This window comes from Aquarana catesbeiana, linkage group LG01 (genome assembly GCF_042186555.1).
Source record: "Aquarana catesbeiana isolate 2022-GZ linkage group LG01, ASM4218655v1, whole genome shotgun sequence".
Taxonomy (NCBI): domain Eukaryota; kingdom Metazoa; phylum Chordata; class Amphibia; order Anura; family Ranidae; genus Aquarana; species Aquarana catesbeiana.
The window spans coordinates 515,451,871-515,479,507 of NC_133324.1; the positions used below are offsets into that span (position 1 = coordinate 515,451,871).

Genomic DNA, 27,637 nt, shown 5'->3' on the forward strand with positions numbered 1-27,637 from the left:
GAACACCAGGACACATTCCTTAAGAAACGACTAGACCAAATTACACAGTTCACCACAGGACAGCTGATAGTAGGGGGAGACCTCAACACGCCCCTAACCCCAACAGAAGACACATCCTCTGGTACATCCTCGACCTCAAACACCTCACGCAAAAAGATACAAATGGCCCTTCACTCGGCACAACTAATAGACGCCTGGCGCCTCTTCCACCCTGGGGAGAGGGACTATACGTTCTTCTCCCGGCCCCATCAATTATATTCCCGCATAGATTATTTTCTAATACCCCACAAAAACTTACAGGCCGTTCTACACACTAAGATAGAATCTATCACATGGTCCGACCACGCACCGATATCATTAAAATATGCAATTGCTGACCCGCACACGACTCAGCGCCCACCTTGGCGACTAAATGAAAGCTTACTGCAAGACCCGGAAGTCTGCGCAGACATAAAACAAGAAATTGAGCATTACTTTAAAACTAACAATACCCCTGACAGTGGCGCTGGTCTGGTGTGGGAGGCACATAAGACCGTGATCCGAGGCGTGCTTATTAAACATGGATCCAGACTAAAGCGTAAAAGAACAGAACAATTAGACACTCTGCTTAGGAAATTACAGACATTAGAAACAAGTCATAAACTAACACCCACAAGAGAATTAGGGACCGAATTAGACAACACCCGTACACAAGTCACAGACATTTTGCGCTTTAAAGCAAAAGCAGCGCTCCAAATATGCAGAAGAAAAGTCTATGAATCCGGCAATAAGTGTGGGAGAATGCTGGCCCGCTCCCTGCAACAACAAAAAATGGCGTCATATATACCCAAAATCACGAACACTTTCGGGAAGACAGTCTCCCTCCCCAAACAAATTACGGAAGAATTTAAAACGTACTACCATTCTTTATATAATTTACAGATGACACCACCCACACCGGACAATACATATGAATATATATCCTCATCACTAATGCCATCTCTACCGCTGGAAGCAAGGGAAACCCTAGAGGAACCCATCACACTCATAGAACTCCAGTCAGCTATAAAAACTACCAAACAGGGGAAAGCACCAGGACCCGATGGCCTAACTATTAACTATTACAAAACCTTCCTCCCCTCTTTAGGGCCCCACATGACGAAACTATTCAATGACCTTGGCCACGGCTCAAAACTACACCCCTCGACACTCCAGGCACAGATTTCAGTAATCCCAAAAGAAGGTAAAGACCCCACACAATGCGGCAGCTATCGCCCAATATCATTACTAAATACCGACCTAAAACTTTTTACCAAAATCATTGCCTCTAGGATACAGCAACATTTACCACAACTCATACATTTAGATCAGGTGGGCTTCGTGCCAACCAGAGAGGCCAGAGACAACGCCATCAAAGTTCTGAACCTACTCCACATAGTGAATAGAAATGAGACGCCAAGCATCTTTCTTAGCACAGATGCAGAAAAAGCGTTTGATCGCATACACTGGAAATTTCTGTTTGAAACATTGAAGCATATCGGGGCTGGAGAAAGGCTGTTTAATTGGATATCTGCAGCATATTCGAATCCATCAGCCAGGGTCAGGGCCAATGGTGTTGTCTCCGAGGCATTCCCAATATCAAATGGCACTAGGCAGGGGTGCCCACTGTCGCCCTTGCTATTCGCCATATCACTAGAACCCTTCCTTTGCCACGTGAGGCTAAACCCAGACATCAAAGGGATCACAGTACGGGACTCCCAACATAAAGTATCTGCATATGCAGATGATTTGATGTTCACCATCACTAGCCCTGCCATTTCCCTACCAAATTTAATGAAAGAGTTCGAGACCTACGGACATCTTTCCAACCTAAAAATAAACTTCAACAAATCCGAAGCTATGGGAATAGGGATTCCACAAACCCAACTCGCACACTTCCAGAATAACTTCCACTTTAAATGGACAGACAAAGCCCTGAAATATCTAGGCACTTATATCCCTCCTAGACTTTCACAGATTTTCAAGCTCAATTTCCCACCTTTATTAAAAAAAGTCCAAACACTACTACACAGCTGGAAAGATGGCCTACACTCATGGTTCGGACGCTGTAATATACTAAAAATGATGGTCCTTCCCAAATTTTTGTACTTATTACAAGCTTTACCTATTCACATACCCGCAAACTATTTCAGACAAGTACACTCACTATTTACTACCTTTTTATGGGCAGGGAAAAAACCACGCCTACCGAGAAAAACACTCATTACAAAAACACCACGGCGGAATGGCCATGCCAGAAATTAAAACATACTACCAAGCAGTGCATCTGAGTAGACTTATAGACTGGTGCAGACACCAGGAAACAAAGCTATGGCCCCAGATAGAACAATCACAATTTGATATCCCGCTAAATAGAGCTCCGTGGTGCGGATCCACACTCCCCGTACGAATACGATCTCACCCGCTAATTGGAACCACAACGAACATCTGTACACGCCTAATATCACAAGCATCTCTCTCTACTAAAAACTCACTACTAAGACCCATAATAGGCAATCCACAATTCACCCCAGGCATGACAGACCCTACATTCCGCACACTCAGAAACTCAGGAATATTCCAAGCTTCCCATTACAGCACTGGCGGACGGTGGGCAACTTTGACTGAACTATCAGATCCGACTGGTTTATACCGATTAGACTTTTTGAGGGCCAGTCAGCTCTCACACTTCCTTAACAGTCTGACTCCCCCGACTGTAACTGACCCCCCCTACACTACCTTTGAAGAAATCTGTCTAGAAAGCGGCGTATTACCGCACACGCTATCTCTGACCTATAACATGCTCATTACACCTCCTGGAGACTATCAACACCCCAGTTTTGACAAATGGGAAAAGGACTTGAATTGCCACTTCACTTCGCAAACAAGAACACACATACTTCACTTCATTCATAAGTCATCCATATGCACCAGATTTCAAGAAACCAATTACAAAATTTTTACGAGATGGTACAGAACACCTGCATTATTACAAAAAATTTTTCCCGAGACATCGAAACTATGCTGGAGATGTCAACAAAACACAGGCACGCTCATACATCTCTTCTGGTCATGTCCCCGGATAAGGCCTTTCTGGGGAAAGGTCCGTGAGATAATACAGAAATTCACTGATCGTACTGTACCTGACGAACCGGCCTACTTCCTACTACACGCCACTGATACACCTATCCGGGTATATAAAAAATCAATTGTTCGCCACCTATTAGATGCAGCCAAAATTTGCATTCCCCTCAAATGGAAATCCCCCGAACCACCCTCTATCGCCAACTGGCTTAGGAAGGTAGACGAAATTAGTACAATGGAAGATTTAATCCTCACGAGCCAGAACAGAAATGAGACATACTCCAAGACTTGGCAGCTATGGAATATATTTAAATACTCAGCAGAAGGACAGGCCCTTCAGAGAGAGCAAACAGATACCTAGCCCATACTTGAATTTGACAGATTGGAAAATTAATCTCATGTGACAATAAGGAGTCCCCCTTGCTCGCAGACCCCTCCCTACCCGCCTCTCCCCCTCTACCTGTCCCCTCCCCCTCTTTGCCCTTTCTCTTTCTACACTCTCTCTCCTATCTCGGCTCTACTAATCTATAGAAAATGAAAACGAGGAAGGGAACAGGATACACGAGGGAACAAACAATAGGCTCTACAATACTGATACTAACTGACGAACACACCATGACACTACTATAACCCGAAGATAATAAAGAACAACATCATCATCCACCACTCTAGAAATTCCTACACAGTTGTAATCCATGGAAAATGCTAATCTCACACTACGCCACGACACAAGAGATCTTTAAGACAAGCGAGAGACAATCTTCGATATAAGACTTAAGCAAATGATTGAGCTGTATTGTTGCAATGTTAAATACCGATGTATCGCTCCTTGTGGACCTGTTTTCTTTGATAAATAAAAAATTTTGAAAAAAAAAAGAATGTCAAGAGAAGATAAAAATAGACACGTATCTATGTAGCTAGAGGAATAATACATATTTGTTTATATCCTGTTAAGTTAATTTAATGTAGTCTCAGTCATATCAATAAGTATTAGTATGTAGTTAAAGTTGGTAATATGTGTTCATATTAGTAGATGTTTGGTTATATGACATTACATGATTAGCACATTACTTCACGTATAGAGTGTTACATGTGGGCTTGTCAACTCCAAATGACTCTCCAAGTTTGTATCTCCTTTTGTATAGCATATTTCTGAAGTTAGCAGAAATGAATGTGTGCCATACAAGGTTCTAAGTTTTTGTGAGGTTATGACGTTCACATGTAACATATAAAGCCAACACTTCCATATTTAAGGTCAGTCAGACACACACACACACACACACACACACACACACACACACACACACACACACACACACACACACTAGTAGAGATGACAGAGACATATTCACACAAAGACACTGACAAGTTGGAACAGCTGAATGCTCCCAGAAGTCTAAGAACGTCATTTCCTGCTTCTTTTTGGTTACACAAGACAGCATGGAGACAGAAGGCATCAACCATGAAGCACACGTGTTTTATAAGCCTATTACAGCTTTACAACTATTCTATTTCATATATTTTTACCTACACTGAACTATTATACTTTTTACATTGTATTTATGATGCCAATTGTATGACAATAAACTCATGCTTTGTTTTAAGTCAGTCTGACTATCAATGCTTTTCATCCAGAAACGCCTTTTGAGATAAAAGATTAGATATTATTTATACTATTCTTCAACTTGAAAATTAATCAGTCATGATGTACTGATGGCCGTCTTATTTCTTGAGGCCCTGTCTAATTTTTGGAAACTAGACAGTCCCAAGGTATTTATTAAGAGGCGTGGTGAGTTTTTTGAAGTTGTAAATACATTTTTTTTTTAAATTTATTTCCTTCTCGCCATGTTGTAATTTTAACACATTCCTTACACACAGCATAGGCATACTTCCAATTACACCCCAAACATTCTGCTTTGCCTTCTGAGTAGTATGGGGATACCACGTGAGACTTTCACAACCTAGATGCACACAAGCAGCAACTTTAGGCTTTCTAGGGGCAAACATTACACATCAGATTTCCTTTCTACCCATCAAATTCTTGGAGGCCCTGGAGCAGTGGAAATGCCCACAATATGACATCATTATGGAGAGTAAACACCAAGGTATTTAACCACTTAAACCCCCTTCGTAACCAGGCCACTTTTCAGCTTTCAGTGCGCTCACATTTTGAATGAAAATTACTCATGCAACACTGTACCCATATGACATTTTTGTCCTTTTTTCACACAAATAGAGCTTTCTTTTGGTGGTATTAAACCACCACTGGGGTTTTTATTTTTTGCGCTATGGATGAAAAAAGACGAAAAATTTTGTTTAAAAAGAAAAAAAAAAAAAAAAAACATTTTTCTTCATTTTGGTTATAAAAGTTTGCAAATTAGTAATTTTTCTACATAACTTTGGTCAAAAGTTATACTGCTACACATCTTTGGTAAAAATAACCCAAATAAGTGTATATTATTTGGTCTGTGTGAAAGTTAGTCTGGGTTCACACTGGTACGACACGACAGTCGTATGACTATGGATTTGACTTTACCCTGTGACTTGAAATCCGACTTTAATGAACGGATCCAACTTTGATCCTGACAATACCAGTCTGGCATGAATCTTGAGGGGAAACTCAACGCAAAAAAACAAAAAACAAAAAAAAAAACACACCCTGTAAGACAAAGGCATAACGAGCCAGTACACTAGCTCATCATTAAATACTTACCTTAGATAGAAGCTGTTGCAGCGGCCGTGCACACAGCTGTGACATGTTTCCTGGAGTAATTTCCAGGTTCCGCACTGTGATTGGCTGGAGCAGCCATGACGCATGTGCGCGAGAGCGGCTCTGGTTTCCTCACACACTCCAAAGACTTGCTGGTAGGTTAATTGGCTTCTGTCCAAAATTGGCCCTAGTATATGAGTTGGGGACCTTGGATTGTGGGCTATTTGAGGGTAGGAACCAATGTGAGTGTGCAATGTATGTGTGGAGTGCTGCATAAATTGACATTTATAAGAGATTTTTTAACACATAGCATGTACATAACAAAAATTAGACCCCAAAATATATTCTGCCACACCTCCCGAGTATAGCGATACCACATGTGAAACTTTGCCACATACAGAGGCCCAACATGCAAGTAGCACCTCCAGGATCCACTGATCGGGTGGCACTTATGAGCACCGAAAAAATAAATCTATTAGACTTACTGTGCTTCACTCAATCTCTCTCCTCTCACGCTGTATCGGTGTGAGGAGAGAGCTGAACCCCTGCGTGACCCAGATTGTTTACAATGTAATCGCCCCGTCATTGGACGAAGCGATTATGTGGTAAAGGGCCACTGGCATTGGCCCTTTACCCCGACCTGTGATGCATGGGGGCACGCAGGATGCGCGAGTTCGGGAGGACGTCCTCCCAGAACTAACCGACCACGCTATAGCCATCTTTCGCCTATGGCCTGGTCGGCAAGTGGTTAAGAGGCATGGTGAATCTTTGGAAGACTTTTTTTTTTTTTTTTAAGTTGACAATTTACTAAGCTATTTCTCACACACATACTTAGAATTACACCCAACAAATTCTACTACTATCACGCAAATCAACCAATTGTATCCAAACCAATGTAGTGTAATGGTTGCTTCCTACAAGTGGTCAGGAATATAGCTTAGCATCACCTAGAACAGCCCCAGTTCCTATAAGCCAAGCAAGCCCAGCCTACTGGTAGGTGGAAGTTCCCCAATCATCACCATGGTCTATGAAAAACGGAAGCGACAAGCATTTTGTCACATCTGGTTTTGATCTATTTACAAGCTGTTACCGGTTGTAAAAGCATCTGATTAAACCGATCTCGGTATGAGATGGTATCCAGTAGACCCCAGATCTCTCCATAAAGAGGACCTGTCCTGCTTATTGCATCATCCCTAGTAACAACAAAAGTTGATAAAAAGAAAGAAAATATTGATACAGTTTAATAGATAAATTAAATAATAATAATAAAAAAAATTAAGTGCCCCCACTCTTCTGTGCTCAATGCAAACGTTGGTCCCGCAGGCATATGTAAACGGTGATCACACATGTGAGGTATCGCTGAGAATGTCAGAACAAGAGCAAAAATTCTAGGTCAGAATGCAATGTACTTGGTTCTGCACTCTCCTATAATACTTGCATCACATCTCTTAGACAGCTGCATGATTGAGCAGCCAGAGGGACAGGCTGCCCGGCCATTCAGAATGCGCAGCCCGACTTGCGCATCGGGCTGTGAAGCCGCAAACTGTCACAGCCAGATGCCCACACCAGACAGGCGGGGGAGGGAACGGAGGCTTCGGGCGGTCACATCACTGGACAGTGGGACAGGCAAGTGTGTGTTTATTAAAAGTCAGCAGCTACACTTTTTGTAGCTGCTGACTTTTAATAAACATGGGTCCAGCTGGAACTCCGCTTTAAGGGCATATGCCCTAGAAAAGGACTTAGCTGGTCTACCTCGCAAAGGTGGAGCACATTGCAGGGTGTCCTCTATGGAGGGCCCACCTATAGGACAAAAAGTGACCTTACTTGCAAATAAAGGCATTAGCATTTAGGAAGATCCTGACAGCCCTGACCACATCTAGGCAATGTAGGGTAAATTCCCTGTAATGTTTTGGGGCAGGATAAAGAAAAGGGAGGACAATGTCCTCATTGGGTGAAAGGAGGCAAAAAAAAAAACTTTGTCCTTGTGGGAAAGAAATGGCTCTTTACAAGAAAAAAAAAAAGCTGCCAACTCATCTACGTGCCTAACAGACGGTTAGGCAAACATGCCCGACAACCAAGACAGCAACTTTTAAAGGCGAGGTTGAAGTGGGCGAATTATAGGAGCAAGTCCCTGTAGAAAAGTCAAGATAGACTATGAGGCAAGTGGTTTACTAGAAGAGGATGGATAAAAGGGATAGCCATCACTTGCGGGTACCCAGGGCCAGATGCTGGTCAAGACCAGACTGGAGAAAGGTCAGGCTAAGAGTGATATAGTATTCCTCAGGATTAAGCCTTGTGTCACACCATGCAAAGAATCCCTTCCATGCGTGATGGTAAATCTTAAGGGAGTTGGATTTCCTTACACTGAGCAAAGTGGGAATGACCAAGTTAGAGATAACCCTATTCTTTAGGACTTGGGTTTCAACAGCCATGCTGTTAATGTCAGTAACTGGGTAGCAGGATAGAACAGGGAGTCTTGGGCCAGCAAGTCTGGTCTGTTTGACTTTCCAACAGATGAGCATTGGTCTTTTTTCAGAGTATGTCTAGGTACCAAGTTCAGTGCAATAAGAATCACTGGGACACTTTCCTCCCATCTTGCACAGCAGTCAAAGGGGAAGAGGGAAGGTATAAACCAGTTGGATCTTGAGTCCAAGGAAGTACCACAGCATCTACTGCGAAGGCTAGCGGATCCCTGACCTAACTACAAACTTGCTCAGGTTTGTTGATGAACCTGGGGGTGGGGGCAGAACGTTCACATTTGGCCTTTACCCCCTTTGACAGGTTCTGAAAGAGGGTGCAGGGACCACTCCCGAGCCTAGGCATTGACAGATAACTTCTGCCAATTATCCATTCCTGGACTGTGGACCACCATTGTAGAGACAGTCTGATGGCTCTCAGTTCCAGTATCTTGATGGATAGTTGTGACTCCTGTGGGGACCATGCCCTTTGAATAGTCAAACACTGGGAATGTAAACTTTTTACCACGTTCAAAGTCTTGTAAAAAGGAAGGACTTTTCCATATCTAGGGCAAGACTGGAGATCCACCAAGTCAGGGAGATCTTCAATTGAAGATTCTGGTTTGGGGTTAAGTATCCTTCAGCTACAGGTCATCCAGTTAAACTATGACATGAATGCCCTGAGTTCAAAGAAGAGCCAGAAGCAGGGTAAGCACTTTGGGGAACACTCAGGGTGCAGGGGAAGGCCTATCGCAACATGCAAGAAGCACCGGTTTGAAAAAATAAATAAAATAAAAGGCAATATGGAGGTAGGAATCTTGATGTCTACTAACGCAACAAATCCCCCCGCCTGAGGAAAGCGATAACCAATCTTGTAGATTGCATCTGGAATTTGGTAAACAAAGAAAGTGGTTTAGAGATTTTAAGCCCAGTATTGGGAAGATGCCCCCATTTGGTTTTGGGACCATGAAGAGGTCTGAAGAAAAACCTTATCCCCAGTGACTTGATTCTGCACCCTGCCATGTTCCCACCATGGCATACTTATATGGTATCTTTATGCATGTTAGATAATTTCACACATTGTAATAGCTTTGCCCAGCCTTTAGGTATCTTTGGCAAGCAGGAGCGGCGGGAACCGGTCTTGCGTTTGGAGGATCTGCAAATTAGGCAAGTATATCTTCGCTCTGAAATCCTAGACAAAAACGAGCAGTTAACCCATGCAGTGCGGGCACAGCCCCATTGCATGGGAGAAGATTTTTTTTTTTGCCCGGAGTTCCTTTAATGTTACAGTAACGATATATGCAAACCATTTTTCCTCTGCATGCACTGCAATGTAGCGTAGTAAGAGGAACAAAGCTCTCAAAGTAAAATGCATGCATTAACTTTGAGCTTTACTATTCTGTTACGTTACCATAAATGTCTCACTAATGTGTTCTTTTCGGCAGCAGACTAACAGGGCTACTTCATATCCATCAAGATAGGGCTTTGCAGCAGCCTGCTAAGCTCTCCGACTCCAGTGTAACTTTGTTCATTAAACCATAAGCTTGAGACATAAGCTAATGGAGCCACCTAGAAATGGTAGGATTTGGAAGTTGTGTGACCCTTTCTTAGGCTTCAGGAAGCACAAAGAATCAGACTGACAAATCTCAGTCAACTTCAGGTAATACCCAACAGCATGATCCACATCCAAGGTGTAAAGAGCCTTCTCTCTCTCATCTAAGGCCAAGGACAGAAAGGCAGCAACACATTGTCCTGGTTGAGATGGCATGAAAAAACCACCTTTGGTAAAAAGGATTGGTAGAGGCCTTAGAACCTTCATTAGAAGTGAGAGCAGCCAATCCCAAAACTCTCCGAATTGAAGAAATGGCAACCAGAAATATAACTTGCTGTGTCAGAAAGACCAAGACCCCATACAACTTCTGGTGTTAGATTTCATTTAGATTTACCAAAAACATGTAGGGCAAGGGCCTGCCTGATTGCATACAAATTGAAACTCTTAAGGTTTGACCTCATATTATAATATGGTTTTGGCATACCTGAAGGAAAAAAAAAAAAAAAAAAAAAAAAAAAAAAAAAAAAAAAATGGAGCTATGTGCCAAAAAAATGCCAGCATAGTTGAAAGTCTAATGGCCTACAAGGAAAGGCTCAGCTGGGTACAATACATTGCATCAAAGAGCACAATTTGGCGTAAAATCCTACATGCTATGTGAATCCTCAACTGGCTACATTTGGAATTCAGTCATACACTGGAAAAGGGACAGAATTCAATCCAAAATACAGCAACTATGGAATGGCAACATCTTCCGTTCTTTCACTCATTGAGCCATTGCTAAACCAGGGCTATTGCGTAACACCTGACAACTTTTGTACATCTCCTGAAGTGGGGCTATTGCTATAAGTGGGAGCACTTCTGACTCTGCACTCATCTGAAGATTTATTCTGTCTCTTCACAGGTATGTTTGCAGCTGACTGCCATCCACCCAGAATTGAAAACTGAAAAGTGTTGGTTTTCCCTAGTCTAAATTGCTATGGTATGTGCTAACTGAAACATCTCCACCCAAAAACTGAAACACTATGTGCTTTGCTTATGTGTCTTTAATAATTGCTGGTATGTTATTTTTGCTTAACAGTCTGTAGACCTGTCCACATTACAATGCTTTATTATCTCCCTCGTCTTACAAAGAATTATGGCCCATTAACTTTAGTGCCCTCTTGCTGGTCTGTTTCTGAAGTAAGAATTTTGCCCTGTTAACCAGCCAACCTTTATTACCTCTTGATTACTAACTGAAATCCACCCACCCCTATCAGTATAAATATAAGCTTCTTTTGGGGGAAGCATCTGCAGGGGGCACATTTGCAACTGGGGCTCTCTCTTAAAGTGGGGCTATTTCTATAAGCGGGAGCACTTCTAACGCTGCACTTCATTCGCTTTGTGCATTCGCTGAACACAAGAAAATACTTTGAAAACACCAGACAGACATCAGGTGACCTTGTTTACCCCTTCAGCTCTTTCTCCTTGTAACATGCACTCTCTACCACTCCTTTTGACAGCTGTGTCCTCTATCCTTAAACTCTCTCTCCCTTTACCCTTCTTCTCCCCCCCCCCCCCCCAGTATATATATCCCTCACTTCTGTCCTCTCCTTATTACTGCACCCACCAACTCCTGCTAATTCTAAATCCACACACACTAAGAATCTCCAAGACCCTGGGCCATGTCCCTTCATATAAATCCCACTCCCATATTACCTCCCTCACACTCCTGCTTCTCTTAACCTCTGGAGATATATCCCCAAACCCTAGGCCTCCATCATTTAACTGTACCCCATGCACCCATCACCCTGCACCCTCTGGTAGCAGCCGCAATTAACACAATTTAGTTCCCATTTCTATTCTTCCCAAGACCAGACTCCCCTTCTCTTGTGCCCTTTGGAACTCCTGCTCTGTCTGCAACAAACTCATTTCTCTCCATGACCTCTTTATTGCCAACTCATTTAACCTACTCACCATTACCGAAATCTGGCTTCACGAATCCAACACTGTCTTCTGCTGCCCTATCCCATGGTGGTCTTATCTGGACTCACTTCACCAGATCTAGTGGACGTAAGGGAGGAGGTGTCGGAATCCTTCTAGCCCCACATAGCACCTTTCAGGTACTACACCCACCTCCCCCTCTGTCACCCTCCTCTTTCGAAGCACACTGCATTCGTCTTTTCACTCCAGTTTCTCAAAGGACAGCTGTGATCTACAGGCCCACTGGACCAGTATCAACCTTTCTTTAAGACTTCTCTGCCTGGCTACCCTACTTTCTTTCTTCTGAAATCCCCACAATCAATCACTCTCAGGGACTTTAACATCCCTATTAATACTAACACTCCTGCCACTTCCAAACTTCTCAGCCTAACATCCTCCTTTGACCTGAAGCAGTGGATACATGCTCCAACTCACTCCGAAGGCAATACCCTTGACCTCGTTTTCTCTCACCTTTGCACTCCATGCAACCTCTCTAACTATCCATTCCCTCTCTCTGACCACCACCTTATTGGTTTCACTCTCTCCCTCTCCTCCATCTCCTCTCTCTCTCCAACCACCTAAAAGTTACCCACAGAAACCTATGTCATCTCAACCCTTCTCTTCTCTGCTATCAACAACCTCTACGACAAAATCTCACCCCTATCCTGCGCCAACCTAGCCACTTCTGTCTACAATGCCTCACTTCTGGACTCACTGCCCCCCCCTCACTACACACAGAATCAGGCCCCGACCCCTTCAACCTTGGCAAATAGATACTAGAAGTCTGAAAAAACGTAGTCGTGCTCACGAGTAAGACTAATGCTGTGTACACACGAGCGGACTTTAAGGCAGACTTTGCCCAGCGGACGGGATTTCGTCGGACAATTCGATCGTGTGTGGGCTCCAGCGGACTTTGTTTTCTCAAAAGTTGGACGGACTTAGATTTGAAACATGTTTTAAATCAATCCGTCGAACTCAAGTCCGGTCGAAAAGTCCGCTCGTCTGTATGCTAGTTTGACGGACAAAAAGCCGCGCTAGGGCAGCTATTGGCTACTGGCTATAAACTTCCTTGTTTTAGTCCGGTCGTATGTCATCACGTACGAATTCGACGGACTTTGGTGGATTGTGTGTAGGCAAGTTCGTTCATTCAGAAAGTCCGTCGTAAAGTACGCCGAAAAGTCCGCCGGGCAAAGTCTGCCGTAAAGTCCGCTCGTGTGTACGTGGCATAAGCCTCAGAGAGATTTCAACCAATATAAATCTGCCCTCCTAAAATAAATTTCCAGCCTCCTCACTGCCAAGCAGACCTATTTTATCACTCTCATTAGCAACTTAACATCCCGTCCCCGTCAACTCTCTGCCTTCAAATCTCTACCTCGTCCTCCACCTTCCAACTCACTCACTGCCCAGGAGATCGCCAATCACTTCAAACAGAAGATTGATACAATTCATGAGGAGATCTCTACTGTTCCGATACCCTCCACGCTTTACACTTCATGTCCACAGGCACAATCATTACTTCCCTCTTTCAACCCCTCCACTATAGATGAGGTTGCTAAACTACTTGCTAATGTCCACCTTACCACCTGCCCTCTGGATCCTGTTCCCTCACAAATGCTACGTTCACCCTCTGGCTCTATGCTACACTCTCTAACCCACATCTTCAATCTCTCCCTCTCTTCCGGCATCTTCCCCAACTCTCTAAAACATGCCCTTGTCAGACCCATACTTAAAAAACCCTCACTGGACCCATTCAATCTTAACAACCTACGCCCCATCTCCTTGCTCCCCTTCTTATCCAAACTCCTCGAACGTCTGCTCTACAACCGACTAAGCATCCACCTTGCTGATAATAGCCTTCTTGATCCCCTTCAGTCTGGATTTCGTCAACAACACAGAAACTGCTCCTAAAACTAACACACGATCTACTAATGGCCAAAACCAAATCGACACTGTTCTGTACTCCTACTCCTGGACCTCTCTGCTGCCTTTGATATGATTGACCACCCCCTCCTCCTCAAAAAACTCCACGCCTTTGGTCTCTGTGACTGTACTCTTCGCTGGTTCTCTTCCTACTTATCCAACTACACCTTTAGCGTTTCCTACAACTCTACTTCCTCTTCCTTTCTCAGTTGGGGTCCCCCAAAGTTCTGTTCTTGGACCTCTCCTATTTTCAATCTACACCTCCTCCCTGGGTCAGCTGATCCTCCTATGGCTTCCAATACCACCTCTACGCTGACGACACCCAAATCTATTTCTCTACCCCTCAGCTCACACCCTCTGTCTCCTCATGTATCACTAAATTTACTATCAGTCTGGATGTCACACCACTTCCTCAAACTCAATCTATCCAAAACCGAACTTATACATTTTTCCTCCCCCATATGCCCCTTCCGCCGATCTCTCTATCAAAATCAATGGCACAACTATAAGCCCATCCCCACATGCCAAGGTTCTAGGTGTAGACCTGGACTCTGAACTCTCCTTCAAGAAACACATCAAATCACTGTCCAAACCCTGCCGCCTCAACCTCAGCAACATCTTCAAAATACGCCCCTTTCTATCCAATGACACAACAAAGCTCCTAATTCACTCGCTGATCATCTCTCGCCTCGACTATTGCAACTCCCTTCTCATTGGCTTACCTCTACATAGTCTATCACCTCTTCAATCCATCATGAATGCTGCTGCCAGACTCATCCACCTTACCAATCGCTGTCTCTGCTACCCCTCTGTCAATCCCTCCACTGGCTTCCGCTCGGCTAAAGAATTAAATTCAAAATACTAACAACTACATATACAAAGCCATCCACAATTTAGCCCCCAGCTACATCACTAGCCTAGTCTCTAAATACCAACCTACTCATTCTCTTCGTTCCTCTCAAGACCTTCTGCTCTCTAGCTCCCTCATCATGCTCGCCTCCAGGACTTTTCCAAAGCCTCTCCAATCCTATGGAATGCCCTACCCCAATCTGTCCGCTTATGTCCCACTCAGCTTTTAGACGATCTCTGAAAACCCTTCTCTTCAGAGAAGCCTTCCCCTACCCACAACTGACAACTGTTTTTTCATTTTCTCCATCAGCTCACCCCCCACAGTTATTACCTTTTGTTTCCACTTGACCTTCCTTTTAGATTGTAAGCTCTAACAAGCAGGGCCCTCTGATCCCTCCTGTATTGATTTGTATTATAAGTGTAATGTATGCCCTCATGTTGTAAAGCGCTGCGCAAACTGTTGGCGCTATATAAATCCTGAATAATAATCATTTTGGGTTTCAAACTTGATCATACCTGGGATGTCTACTAGACTCTTGTTTGGACATATTGAAAGTTATTCCTAAGAATTACAATTTTGCTACAATATACTACAATACAATACAATATACTACAATATAAGACAGCAATGTGCTGCTTTGACATTCAAAAATACTGACATGAGACCGCCAGGGAGGTGAAAGCACTCAAATAGAACTATAAAACAGAGCTGTAGTGAAAACCCCAATCTCCGAGACACAGTGACGCACTTCCGGCTTTGCGTGATCACATCACAATGTTTCTCCGCCCTACACATTTTGTCACAACCGATGTCATTCAGGGTGGCGCAGCTTCATCGTGCATTAAATAGAGCTTTTTGGTGGCATTTAATCACCACCTTTTTATTTTTTGCTATATAAAATGAAAAAAAAAAAAAAAAAAAAAAAAAAAGAAACCCCACCATTTTTTCTGCATTCACTATATCTGGTATCCCACAGTGCACAGATAATGTAAATGCAATTATTTTAGTAAATATACACATTTCTCATGAGCAGTCTTGTGATTTTTTTTTTATCATCAGTTCCTGATGAAGCTTGTACGAGGAGTTTTAATACTGCACTGAGCTGTCCTAATAGGCTGCAGGGCTCCAGACCCTTTGTCTGGACAGTGAAAAAGAAAGACAGAAAGACAGAAAGAAAAAGAAAAAGAAAGACAGAAAGAAAAAGAAAAAGAAAGACAGAAAGAAAAAGAAAGACAGAAAGACAGAAAGAAAAAGAAAAAGAAAGACAGAAAGAAAAAGAAAGACAGAAAGAAAAAGAAAGACAGAAAGAAAGAAAGAAAGAAAGAAAGAAAGACAGAAAGACAGAAAGAAAGAAAGAAAAATGCTTTACTGCACATACAGACTGATTTTACGGTTGTGGGTTTAGTAACACTTTAAGTGCACCCACAAGTGAATAAATCTCATAATTAAATACAAAAAAAGTCCAGATAAAATTCTGGAGACAATATAGGTTAGTGCTCTCTGTATAAAGTTATTTAACCACTTAGCAACCGGCCCATAACCGAATGATGGCTACAGGGCGGTTGCTTAACTCTAGGAGTGCGTACTATGACGTCCTCCCAGAATCCCTCTCTTGCGCGCCCCCGGGGAACATCTCTGGACCCGGCGCATCACGGTAAATGGCTGCTAACCGGGGCCGTTTACCATGTGATCGCTGCGTCATATGACGGAGTGATCACATGTAAAACAAACCAGCGTCATGTCATGAGACCGGTTCCTCCCTCCCCTCTGTGTACCGATTGGTACAGAGGGTTCGGATGGCAGCAGCACTGTGGGCTGGATGTGTAGTGCCCACAGCGCTGCTCTGTGACAAATGCAGTCACATCCAGTCATCCCTCCATGCTCAGCAATACCCAGCCACACCCTGGGTGTGGCAGGGTGTTGCAGCCACACCCAGTCATACCCGGTGATACCCAGCCATACTCTGCAATACTCGCAGCCCATAGAATATGAAAGAAAAAGCCTATATTGACCATAGAACCTTTGACAGGTGGGAGATGAAGGTTTGTCTATTTTATACAGAATAGATGGTGTATAGTTTACCCGGTGTAACCATTTCAGCTGAATTTGTCTAATCTCTAGATGATATCTAGATGATCTCGCTGCATAAATAATTGTTCTAGTTTGGAGGAGAGTCACTCCAATCTCAATTGAGCCCCTGCTGCATATCTAATCTATATCTATCTAATCTATTATGTATTTATTTTTTTGTTTTAAAGTCGTAGCAGGCAACTTTTGAACTGCATTTCTGTTATCAAAAGATTTCAAAAACACTTCTTTTATATAACAGATACAAATATTTAACACCGAATCTAGCGCAATAAGATCCTCCTGATAAAGAATTCTTAAAGTTGATTACACCATAGGGGAGTGTTTTCTGAGAATAATGGTTTCCCCCTTTGATAAAAGTTTATCAGCTATACCGATGATCCACAAGGACATGTGGATAATTTCTGTACCTGTTGTCACCATTAGTGTTTTTTTTAGTATAGGTTACACAGTTTCTCAAATGTGGGGAGAATGGCAGCCTCAACTGCCATTGTTGCATTACCGGCTTAATGTGAAAAAACACCAATGAGCATGTACTAGCTGGGACAGAGATTTGGGAGGGCAAATTAGTAACAGCTGCAATATATCTTTGGATATTCTAGCTGGATTGTCCCTTCATAGAGTTAAATTATAAAAAGTCAATAATGTTAAATTTACTTTCAGGAATATAAAATTGAACTGTTTTTTTTTTTTTTTTTTTTTTTTTTTTAAATATTAGTTACCCACCAAAAGACATTATTTCGACAACATTTTTTCACTTGCTTTACTTAATTATTGATGGATTAGAAGAATGGTCACAGTTTCAGGAGAATCACGATTTACTTAAAAGTATCTGACCTATGCAATGACTTCGCTCATCTTTAATCAATCTGTTTTGTATCTTTCAGTAGTTGTTCATGTCTGCACAATTAAATGCCCACAAATATCTGTATTTTACAGCAAATGGTCCTAAAAGTAACCATTTCAGATACTCACCCACATGCTCCTGTGTTATCTTAATTGTCGGAAGTGCTTGGATCTTCTCATTATCTGCAGGTGGAGGACCCGTGTTCTCAAACTGGTTAAGTAACTAAGGGGAAAGAGAAAATAGGACACCTTTGCAAGAATAATCACTAACTTTCCACATAACTTCACTACAAAGAATTAAGAAGTACCTGCGTGATTATGGTATCAAGGCCATTAGCCCCCCAAGCATAATCCATTGGATTGGAATGAAGGACTCCCCTATGTTAGGAAAAAAACATGCAATTAAAAAAAAAGCAATGTTGATGTAAGTGATTTAAAGTGGTTCTAAAAAGGCAGTTTTTTTTACCTTAATGTATATTATGCATTGTCTGCATTAAGGTTAAAAAAAAAAAAAAAAAAAAAAAAAAAAAAAAAAAAAAACGGCATGCACCCCTCCCCCCACATACTTACCTAAACCAAATCCAGCGTTGTGCACAAGAGCAGAGGCTTGCTACCTCCTCTTTGGCTCAGAGACAGCAGCAGGAGCCATTGGCTCCTGCTGCTGTCAATCACATCCAGTGAGGAGGGAGCAGGGCTCTGTGTGCCGATGGATTTATTTTATTTCTTTAAGCTTTGGACAGAGTACAGGTATTAAAATAGTAAATGGAGAAGAGTTAGAACTTATGCCAAGTGAATTTTGCTGTCTGTGTTCCATCCAGGAAGATTTCTCCATTTCCCCTGGTGACGGTTGTCAGACACAGAAAGAAAAAAAAAAAAAAAAAAAAAAAAGTCATGAGAAGTCGGGGGAAATCTTCCAATAGAGACACATAATCCTGTGATAAACTGGGAATTTTGAATAGATTTAACCTTACTTCCCATTGCATCGTTTGCATACAGGCCTGGGAGGGGTTCTAACCCTCTATAAACTCTTAACTGGCTATACATTACTTCAATATTATATCACATCACATAAGTCAGGTGGCCATTGAGCAAACAAATTTACATTTTGGACAATGATAATATGGCATATGAAGTAAACCTTAGCTAAATACATTTTGGTTCAATCAACTTACAGCAGTGTTTTCTTACAAACCTACAAAAATGTAAAATGGCATAATACACTGATGAAATACATAGAAGGGAGCAGTTTCACCTGTCAAACGATTTGTATTTCAATTCATTCCCTTTAAAGAACTACACAGCCCTGTCCCACAGCAGAACTTCGTCTTGCAGGGAGTTTTCTCTCGATGTTTTATTAAAGGGGTTTAACAACATTTATTGATGTGGTTGTCTGCAATTTTCTTACATCCTGCCTGCTAGCGTGTATGTATTGTTTCCTACACTCAAGTTATGCCTCTAGTGATAACAGTCACAGTTGCCAGCGATATTAGGTTAGCTCTAAGGCAATCTTTCATAAAATTGTTGGCGTCATAGCTGATGTACAGCTACGCATGTACACAACACCACTGCAACAGATTCAATAAAGGGGCAAGGAAGGCATTTACTTAATTATGCCCCTTTATTCCATCTCACCGTTTGGCAAGACCCTTAATGCGCTGTGGTGCGTGCTGCTTTTTTGCTACACATAGTAGTTTTGTATGGGATGAGGTTAAAAATATGACTGGCCTCAGGTGTGATACGCTAGGTACTTCACTGCTGTTAGCAGGTCAAGGAAGGAAGGAAGGAAGGAAGGAAGGAAGGAAGGAAGGAAGGAAGGAAGGAAGGAAGGAAGGAAGGGCCCTGGGCAGTTTAGGTCATAATGTGCTAGTGTGCACATTATGACAAACTTGCCTGAAAACAAAGCCCTCCAGCGGTGCGCTATTACTGCTGTAGGTGCTTCCAGCTTTACCTGGTCTTCCTTCCAGGTTCGCAGGCTTCTGCAGTATGAATGGCCAAGCCACACCGGAGTCACTGTTTATAGGACAGGTATGCCATTGCTTCAGAGCGCATGCACAGGTGAGGTTACTAGTTGCTTCTAAAAAGTAAATATCTGCTAAACTGTGCACGTTTAGGAGATATTTACTGTACCTATAGGTAAGCCTTATTAAAGGCTTACCTGTAGGTAAAAAAAAAAAAAAAAAAAAAAAAAAAAAAAAAATCAACCAAGGGAGTTTACTCCCACTTTAAAATGCATTTAAAGACGTAATAATGAATAAAAAGCTGCATTAATATGTGTCTCTTATCATGGAAACTCAGATTTGGCCTAATAAAGCATGTTAGTTTAGGAATTGTGCAGCTATTATACAATCTAATGGTATGCAAATATTGAAAGTTAAAATCCAGACATTAACAATTTAATTCAGTATCAACGTATTATTTACAATGGTCTTCTCATCAATTATGATTATGAGAAGGCCATATTAGACATGCAAAAGCACACAGACAGGACAACTACCAGACTCACCATGGTCCAAGTCCCAAGTTGGGCATTGCTGTGGGTGCAATAATCCCATTCACTAGCTGCTGAATGATCCTAACAATGAAAGAAAGACACAAATATCTAATGGAAGCTGCTTTTAAGTAGTAAAATTTTATATTACTCTTTAACAGTTGTGTAAAAAAAGAAATCATTCTGTTAAAAGTAAATAAATATACAAATCATTGTCCAGTGTCCCGTACCTATCGGATTATTTTATAAATAAAAATATACCCCTCTCAGGAGCACAGTATACACAATTAAGTGACCCTTTAAAAGTGGTTGTATACCCCTTTTAGCACATTTTTACCTGTACTGTTTAGGAGATATTCATAACCCTTGCATGCAGCTGCTGTAGTCAGCGGCGCATGCGCTCTGAAGGTCCGGCGGATGCTGCCAGAAAATTGGAGCTCCTTGCCTGAAATTAGACTCCCATGCGCATGAGGGACGTCATCACGGCTCTGGCTCTCGCAGAGGGGAAAATGTCAGCTCAGCGGTGACCGCTTTGTTTTAAGGCAAGTATTTCATAATAAGCTTGTATGCGGTGCATACTAGCTCATTATGCCTTACAGGGTTTTTTTTTTTGCAGGTATACAACCGTTTTAATTTTTTTTTTTTGTACTTCTTGTAAAATCCTTCCCTTGGAGTCCATTGAGGTACACAGCTATGTGAATACACATAGAAACTGAAGACCAGCACCTTAGAAGTGAATCTCTCCCATCTGGATTGTAAGCATGCAGTCTGTAGAGGAAGAGAGCATATGAGGGGTAAAATCTGTTCCTCAATGCAGATAGGCCCTGTTCAGTCTGGTATTAAAAGGAGGCATTTGAGATGTGTGTTTAAGGCTCCTTAAATGCCTGGTTAAGCAGTCTGCATCTAATATGGACAACACAAAGAGCTGTTCACAGTACCAAAACATGAAGCATCAACTACTTCCATTCAAGTCTATAGTAACGCACAATAAATGCGTTGGCAGGTGTTTGCGGCACTTTCGGACCTGTTTACCACTACAAAAAAAACAAACAAAAAAAAATTCTCCATCTATCTGGGGCATGTTTTCAATGCACCCTTAATGTATGTTAAATGCACTCAACAGCCTGTATTACCGCTATAGGCATCTCTGTTCAGCATCAGTATGTTGTGTAAGTGTGAACAAGGCCAAAAAGAATTTTACAGTGCATACCAAATTACTATTTTTTCTAAAATCCATTAGGAGACACACCTTTATATATGAGCAACCAAGGAATGCTCAAAAACTATAAACCGGGTGAACCAGCCCAACAAGAGAAAACGAGGACAATAGCTACATATACATCAACCATATAAAACAGGGATATGCAATTAGCACGCTGCTCTGGTGGAGTGGGCTTTTAATGGGAAAAAAGGAGACACCACCTCTCAACTCATAGGCCTGCTCATCAACCTTATGAACCCACTTCGGCTTTCAGTAGGGTTGCCCCGATACCACTTTAGGACAGAGTACAAGTACCAATACGTGTTTATTTTTCCCCAAGTACTCACCAATATGGATTCTTGTTTTTAATGTCATGCGACAGTGGCAGTGCTGATGACGCGTGGACTGTGTCTGTAGTTTATTTTTTTTGCAACTTTTTATGGGGGGGGGGTGTGTGTTATATATATATGATATATATTTATCAGCTCTGTTGGGGGGGGGCCTTTGGTGAGATATCAGGGGTCCCCTGACATTTCCCCTTTGGAGGCAGAGAAAGGGACTAAGGGCACAGATTCCTCAGTACCTTTCTTTGCAGCCTCAGCTGCACTGTAGATGAATGGAAAGGAGACAGAGGCTCTTCTTAATTCATATACTGAGTCATGGTAACATAGTTACTACCCTCAGTTATGAATGCACAGTCAGTTATCACTGACTGTTCATTCGGAAAAGGGCTCAGGAGCACCCCTGATTGCCCAAGTATCGGATTAGGCATCGGAGCATTTGGCCGAGTACAAGCACTCGGGCAAATGCTCAGCATCGGCACCGATACTAGTATCGGGACAATCCTAGCGAGAGATCCCTTTTGGGTAAAATAGAGCTGCATACAAAAAGGTTACACCATATCCTTAACGTGAAAAGCAGATACCACCTTGAGCAAAAAGGAGGTCCCTAGTCTCAAAGCAACCTTATCTTAGTGTAAAATCAAATTGGGCTTCTTAGAGGATGCAGGCAGTCCCCGAGTTACGAACACCCGAATTATGAACGACTCTTACTGACGAACGGACCTCGGCCACTTGTGCTCCACGCTAGTCCTGGATACCGCTGAGCAGCCATCTTGCAGTGCCGGACACATCCCACACTGCAGTATTGCATGGCCAGAAGATCCCCAGATAACATGACTGCATGCCCAGAAGCGTCCGGAACATCCCACATCCCTGCACAGGCTAAAGTTACACTTAAAAACGCACCATTCCAACTTACACACAAATTCCACTTAACAAACCCACAGTCCCTATTGTGTTTGTAACCGGGGAACGCCTGTAATGTTAACTCAGGGACCCATTTAGCCAAAATGATGGCAACAAGAAAGGCTACCACACAAGATAAGATTGAGGAAATGGCCGAAATAGGTTCAAAAACAGGGGTCTTTGTAGCACTGACAATACTAAATATAAATGCCACGATTGATGTGGGGATTGAACAGGAAGAGAAATGTTAGCAAGAGGATGTTAGATATAACAGAAATTGCTGGTGACCTTCAAAAGAAGTCTAAATAGGTCTCTTTTTTGTCTATGGATGTCCCCGAAATAAAGGGGGGTTTACCTGACCGAAGAGATAGCTTTGAGTTGTTTAGAGTTCTGTAGCCCCAGGCAGTGAAGCTCCGGGAACCTTACATAGTCAGGTTTAAAAAACTAAATAAAAAAAAAAAAAAAACCCAAGTCCATCTCGTTAAAAAATAAATAAAATGTCATAAAACCCCATATACACAATCCTTCACCCACAGTTGAACCAGAGGAAGGCAAACAACCCCAGCAAAGCATGCTCCAATTTGCTACAGGAGGGGAAAAAAATCCTTCCTTATCCAAGAGAGGCAATCGGATTTTCCCTGGATCAACTTTACCTATAAAAAGGTTAGTACCCAGTTATATTATGTACATTTAGGAAAGAATACAGGCCTTTTTTAAAGCAATCTACCGAGCTTGCCAGAACCACCTCAGGAGGGAATCTATTCCACATTTTCACAGCTCTTACTGTGAAGAAACCTTTCCGTATTTGAATCTTTTTTCCTCTAGACGTAAAGAGTGGCCCCTTGTCCTCTGTGATGACCTTAAAGTGAATAACTCAAACACCTTGTTCACTATATGGACCACTTATGTATTTGTACATGTTGGTCATATCCCCCTAATCTCTTAAGAGAATAAATTGAGTTCCTCTAATCTTTCCTCATAGCTGAGCTCCTCCATGCCTCTTATTAGTTTGGTTGCCCTGCTCTGCACTCTCCAGTTCAGATATCTTTTTTGAGACCTGGTGCCTAAAACCGAACTGCGTATTCCAGATAAGGTCTTACCAATGATTTGTACAGGGGTAAAATGATCTTGCTCTGGAGTCCATACCTCTCAGTTTGGAATTGCATGCCATTATTGAGCTTATGATCTACCAAAACTCCCAGATCCTTCTCCACTATGGATTCCCCCAGTTTTACTCCCTCCTAGTATGTATGATGCATGCATATCCCTAGCCCCCAAGTACATAACTTTACATTTATCAACTAGCAACCTCATTTGCAACTTGGTTGCCCAACTGAATTGAGGTCAGCTTGTAAATTGGAGACATCCTCTAAGGACGTTAATCCACTGCATAGCTTAGTGTCATCTGCAAAGACAGAAACAATACTTTTAATCCCAGACCCTATATCATTTATAAAGATGTAAAAAATTAAGTGTCCCAACACTGAACCTTGGGGTACACCACTGATAACCTTAGACCATTCAGAGTAAGAATCATTAACCACTACTCTCTGAATTCGTTTTTTTAACCAGTTTTCTATCCATTTACAAATTGATCATTCCAAGCCTGAAGACTTTACCTTACACATTATTATATTACAGGCTTTATATAGCTCCAACAGTTTGCACTGCCCTTTACAACATGAGGGCATACAGTACACCTACAATACAAATGAATACAGGAGGGAGCAGAGGGCCCTGCTCGTTAGAGCTTACAATCTAGAAGGGAGGGTCAAGTGGAAACAAAAAAGGTAATTACTGTGGGGGGTGAGCTGGAGAAAATGAAAATACAGTTGTTAGGTGTGGGTAGGGTAGGCTTCTCTGAAGAGAAGGGTTTTCAGGGATCATTTAAAAGCTAACAGAGTAGGAGATAAGCGGACAGATTGGGGTAAGGCATTCCATAGGATTGGAGAGGCTTTGGCAAAGTCTTGAGGTCTTGAGAGGAATGAAGAGAATGAGTAGGTTGGTATTTAGAGACTAGGCTAGTGATGTAGCTGGGGGCTAAATTGTGGATGGCTTTGTAAGTAGTTGTTAGTATTTCGAATGTAATTCTTTGGCCGAGCGGAAGCCAGTGGAGGGATTGACAGAGAGGGGTAGCGGACACAGAGCGATTGGTAAGGTGATGAGTCTGGCAGCAGCATTCATGATGGATTGAAGAGGTTATAGACTATGTAGAGTTAAGCCAATGAGAAGGGAGTTGCAGTAGTCGAGGCGAGAGATGACCAGCAAGTGAATTAAGAGCTTTGTTGTGTGATTGGTTAGAAAGGGGTGTATTTTGGAGATGTTGCAGAGGTTGAGGCAGCAGGATTTGGACAATGATTGGACTTGGTGCCTAAAGGAGAGTTCAGAGTCTAGGACTACACCTAGAACCTTGGCATGTGGGGATGGGCTTATACATTAGCCTGGTGTGGGCAACTGTGTCAAACGCTTTTGCAAAATCCAAGTATACCACGTCCACAGTCACCCCTCTGCCCAAGGTTTTACTTACCTCCCTCCTCAGAAAAAGAAATCAGGTGTGTGACAACTTGTGTCTTTCATGAATGAATGCCGTCTGCTGCTTAAAATATTTTTTTCCAGCAAGAACTTGTCTATGTGGTCTTTTATTAAACTCTCTAGTATCTTCTCGACTATAGAAGTTAAACTAACAGGTCTAAAGTTACTTGGTAAAAACTTTGATCCCTTTTTAAATATGGGCACCACATTGGCCCTACGCCAATCCAGTGGTACAATTCCAGTCATTAACGAGTCCCTAGAAATTAGAAACAATGGCTTTGAAATGACAGAGCTCAGTTCTTTTAGGATCTGTGGGTGGATGTAATCTGGTCCAGGTGCTTTATCCACCTTTGTTCTGTCTAAATATTTCTAGACCATATCACTTTTGAGCCATTGTAGATCATTTGGGGATGTGCCAATACCACCCCCATGCTCCTTTTGTATACACAGAGCTGAAGAAAGTATTTAATAAAATTAGCCCCCCTTTACTCTCTTAAAGTTAAGTGTTTTCAATCTTTCCCATATGTGTTTGTTGCTTACATTAAATGAAACCAGGGTGTGATCACTGCTACCCAGATGTTCTTTTATATGAATATTGGTAATAAGCTCTGCATGGTTTGAGATCACCAGGTCCAGCAGAGCATCATTCCTAGTCGAGGCCTCAATAAATGACCATAAAATGGTCTTGTAAAAGGTTCATACATTTTTGCCCATTAACTGTCCCAGCAGTGTCATTACTCCAGTCAATTTCTGGGTAGTTAAAATCCCCCATTATTATCATCACTCTCTAGGCCCTTGCAGCCTATTCCATCTGTGCAAGGAGACGAGTCTCCACCTTCTTATTAACATTGGGAGGCTACAACAAACTCCAATGATAACCTTTGTAGTACCCACACCAATGTACAGTTCCACCCATAATGCTTCAGACTCATCACACTCCATCAACTAGGTTCTCTTTCACACTCGCTTAGAGATCACTCCTCATATAGAGCAAGACACCACCACCCTTCCGTTTTACCCTTTCTTTCCAAAAGATAGCATAGCCAGGAATATTAATAGCCCAGTCATGAGAAGAATGAAGCCAAGATTCAGCAATATCTATTCAATCATGGTTCTCCTTGTGCACCAGAGCTTCCAACACACCTATTTTGCTTGGCAGACTTCTGGCATTGGTGAACAAACACTTTAATTCATTGTCACATTTTACAAACGTATGTTGCATATTTTTTAGTTTAGTAAAAAAAGTACCATTTTCAATGGTTGTTTGTAACATAGGAACCTTCATATCATCTGCCATAGCCCTCCCCCATCTTTCCCTATTCCACCCACCAATAGAGGCTGACCTCTGTCTGACCCATTATAATCTAAATCCCCCCCTCCCCCCACAATCCTAGTTTAAATACTCCTCCAGCCTTCCCATAAACCTGTCCCCCAGTACAGTAGACCCTCTTCCATTTAGATGCAAACCACGTGGCAAGAAGAAAACCATTGTTGAAAGAAAGCCATAGGATGTCCCATTTCAGGAAGCCATGTTGGGGGACACAGCAAACATGTGGAAGAAGGTGCTCTGGTCAGATGAGAACTTTTTGGCCTAAAAGCAAAATGATATGTGTGGCAGAAAACGAATACTGCACATCACCCTGAACACACCATCCCCACCATGAAACATGACGACAGCATCATGTTGTGGGGATACTTTTCTTCAGCAGCGAAAGGGAAGCTGGTCAGAGTTGATGGGAAGATGCATGGAGCCAAATACAGGGCAATCAATCTGTTTGAGTCTGCAAAAGACTTGAGACTGGGGCGGAGGTTCACCTTCCAGCAGAACAAGGACCATAAACATATAGCCAGAGCTACAATGGAATGTTTTACAGTAAAGCCTATTCATGTGTTAGAATGGCCCAGTCAAAGACCAGACCTAAATCCAATTTAGAATCTGTGGCAAGACTTGAAAATTGCTGTTCACAGACACTCTCCATTCAATCTAACAGAGCTTGAGCCGTTTTGCAAAGAAGAACGGGCAAAAATGTCACTCTAGATGTGCAAAGCTGGTAGAGACATCCCCAAAAAGACTTTGACTCTGGGGTATGTATACCACTGCACGCCACACATTTCACATATTTGTGAAAAATGTTGAAAACAATTTATCATTTTCTTTCCACTTCACAATTATGTGCCACTTTGTATTGTTTGATCACATAAAATCCCAATAAAATACATTCACGTTTTTGGTTGCAACATGACAAAACTGGAAAATTTCAAGGGGTATGAATACCTTTTCAAATCACTGTATATCTGAGGGTACAGGTCTACTTCCCGACTGTGGTTCAAACCACTGGGAGCATGGGTCTGCACCTCAAATATCAACCAGAACTCCTGCTTTAACAATTTCTTGTGCGTCTCCCACTTTGGTCCCATAAAAATTAAATGATCTCAATATCACCCCCATAAACCTCCCAAAAAGTGCCTGGAGGCATGTGATATATTGCATGCCTTAAGGTTGCCACTATCACAGAAATGTTCCCCTATGTGGGTACAGAGGGCTTGTGTGGTGCAACCAATGTATTTCAGTATGCATGTGGTACAATCAATAAGATAAACAACGTGAGAGGATCCACACTATGAATATGGCTTCAAAGAATATTCTTTTAGTGGCGGATGAAAAAAAAAAAAAAAAACAAACACT

General features: G+C 42.2%; 1 protein-coding gene across 1 annotated transcript in view; it reads right to left on the minus strand.

The window, feature by feature from the left end:
• The window catches only part of RNF126 (ring finger protein 126), a 108,400-nt gene that overhangs the window by 42,470 nt on the left and 38,293 nt on the right, over positions 1–27,637 (minus strand). The window contains exons 5-7 of the mRNA XM_073594042.1: positions 19,987–20,055; positions 17,792–17,861; positions 17,613–17,706 (exon numbers count right to left, since the gene is read on the minus strand). Coding sequence (XP_073450143.1) covers positions 17,613–17,706; positions 17,792–17,861; positions 19,987–20,055 — 233 coding nt within the window. The remainder of the gene's footprint in view (positions 1–17,612; positions 17,707–17,791; positions 17,862–19,986; positions 20,056–27,637) is intronic.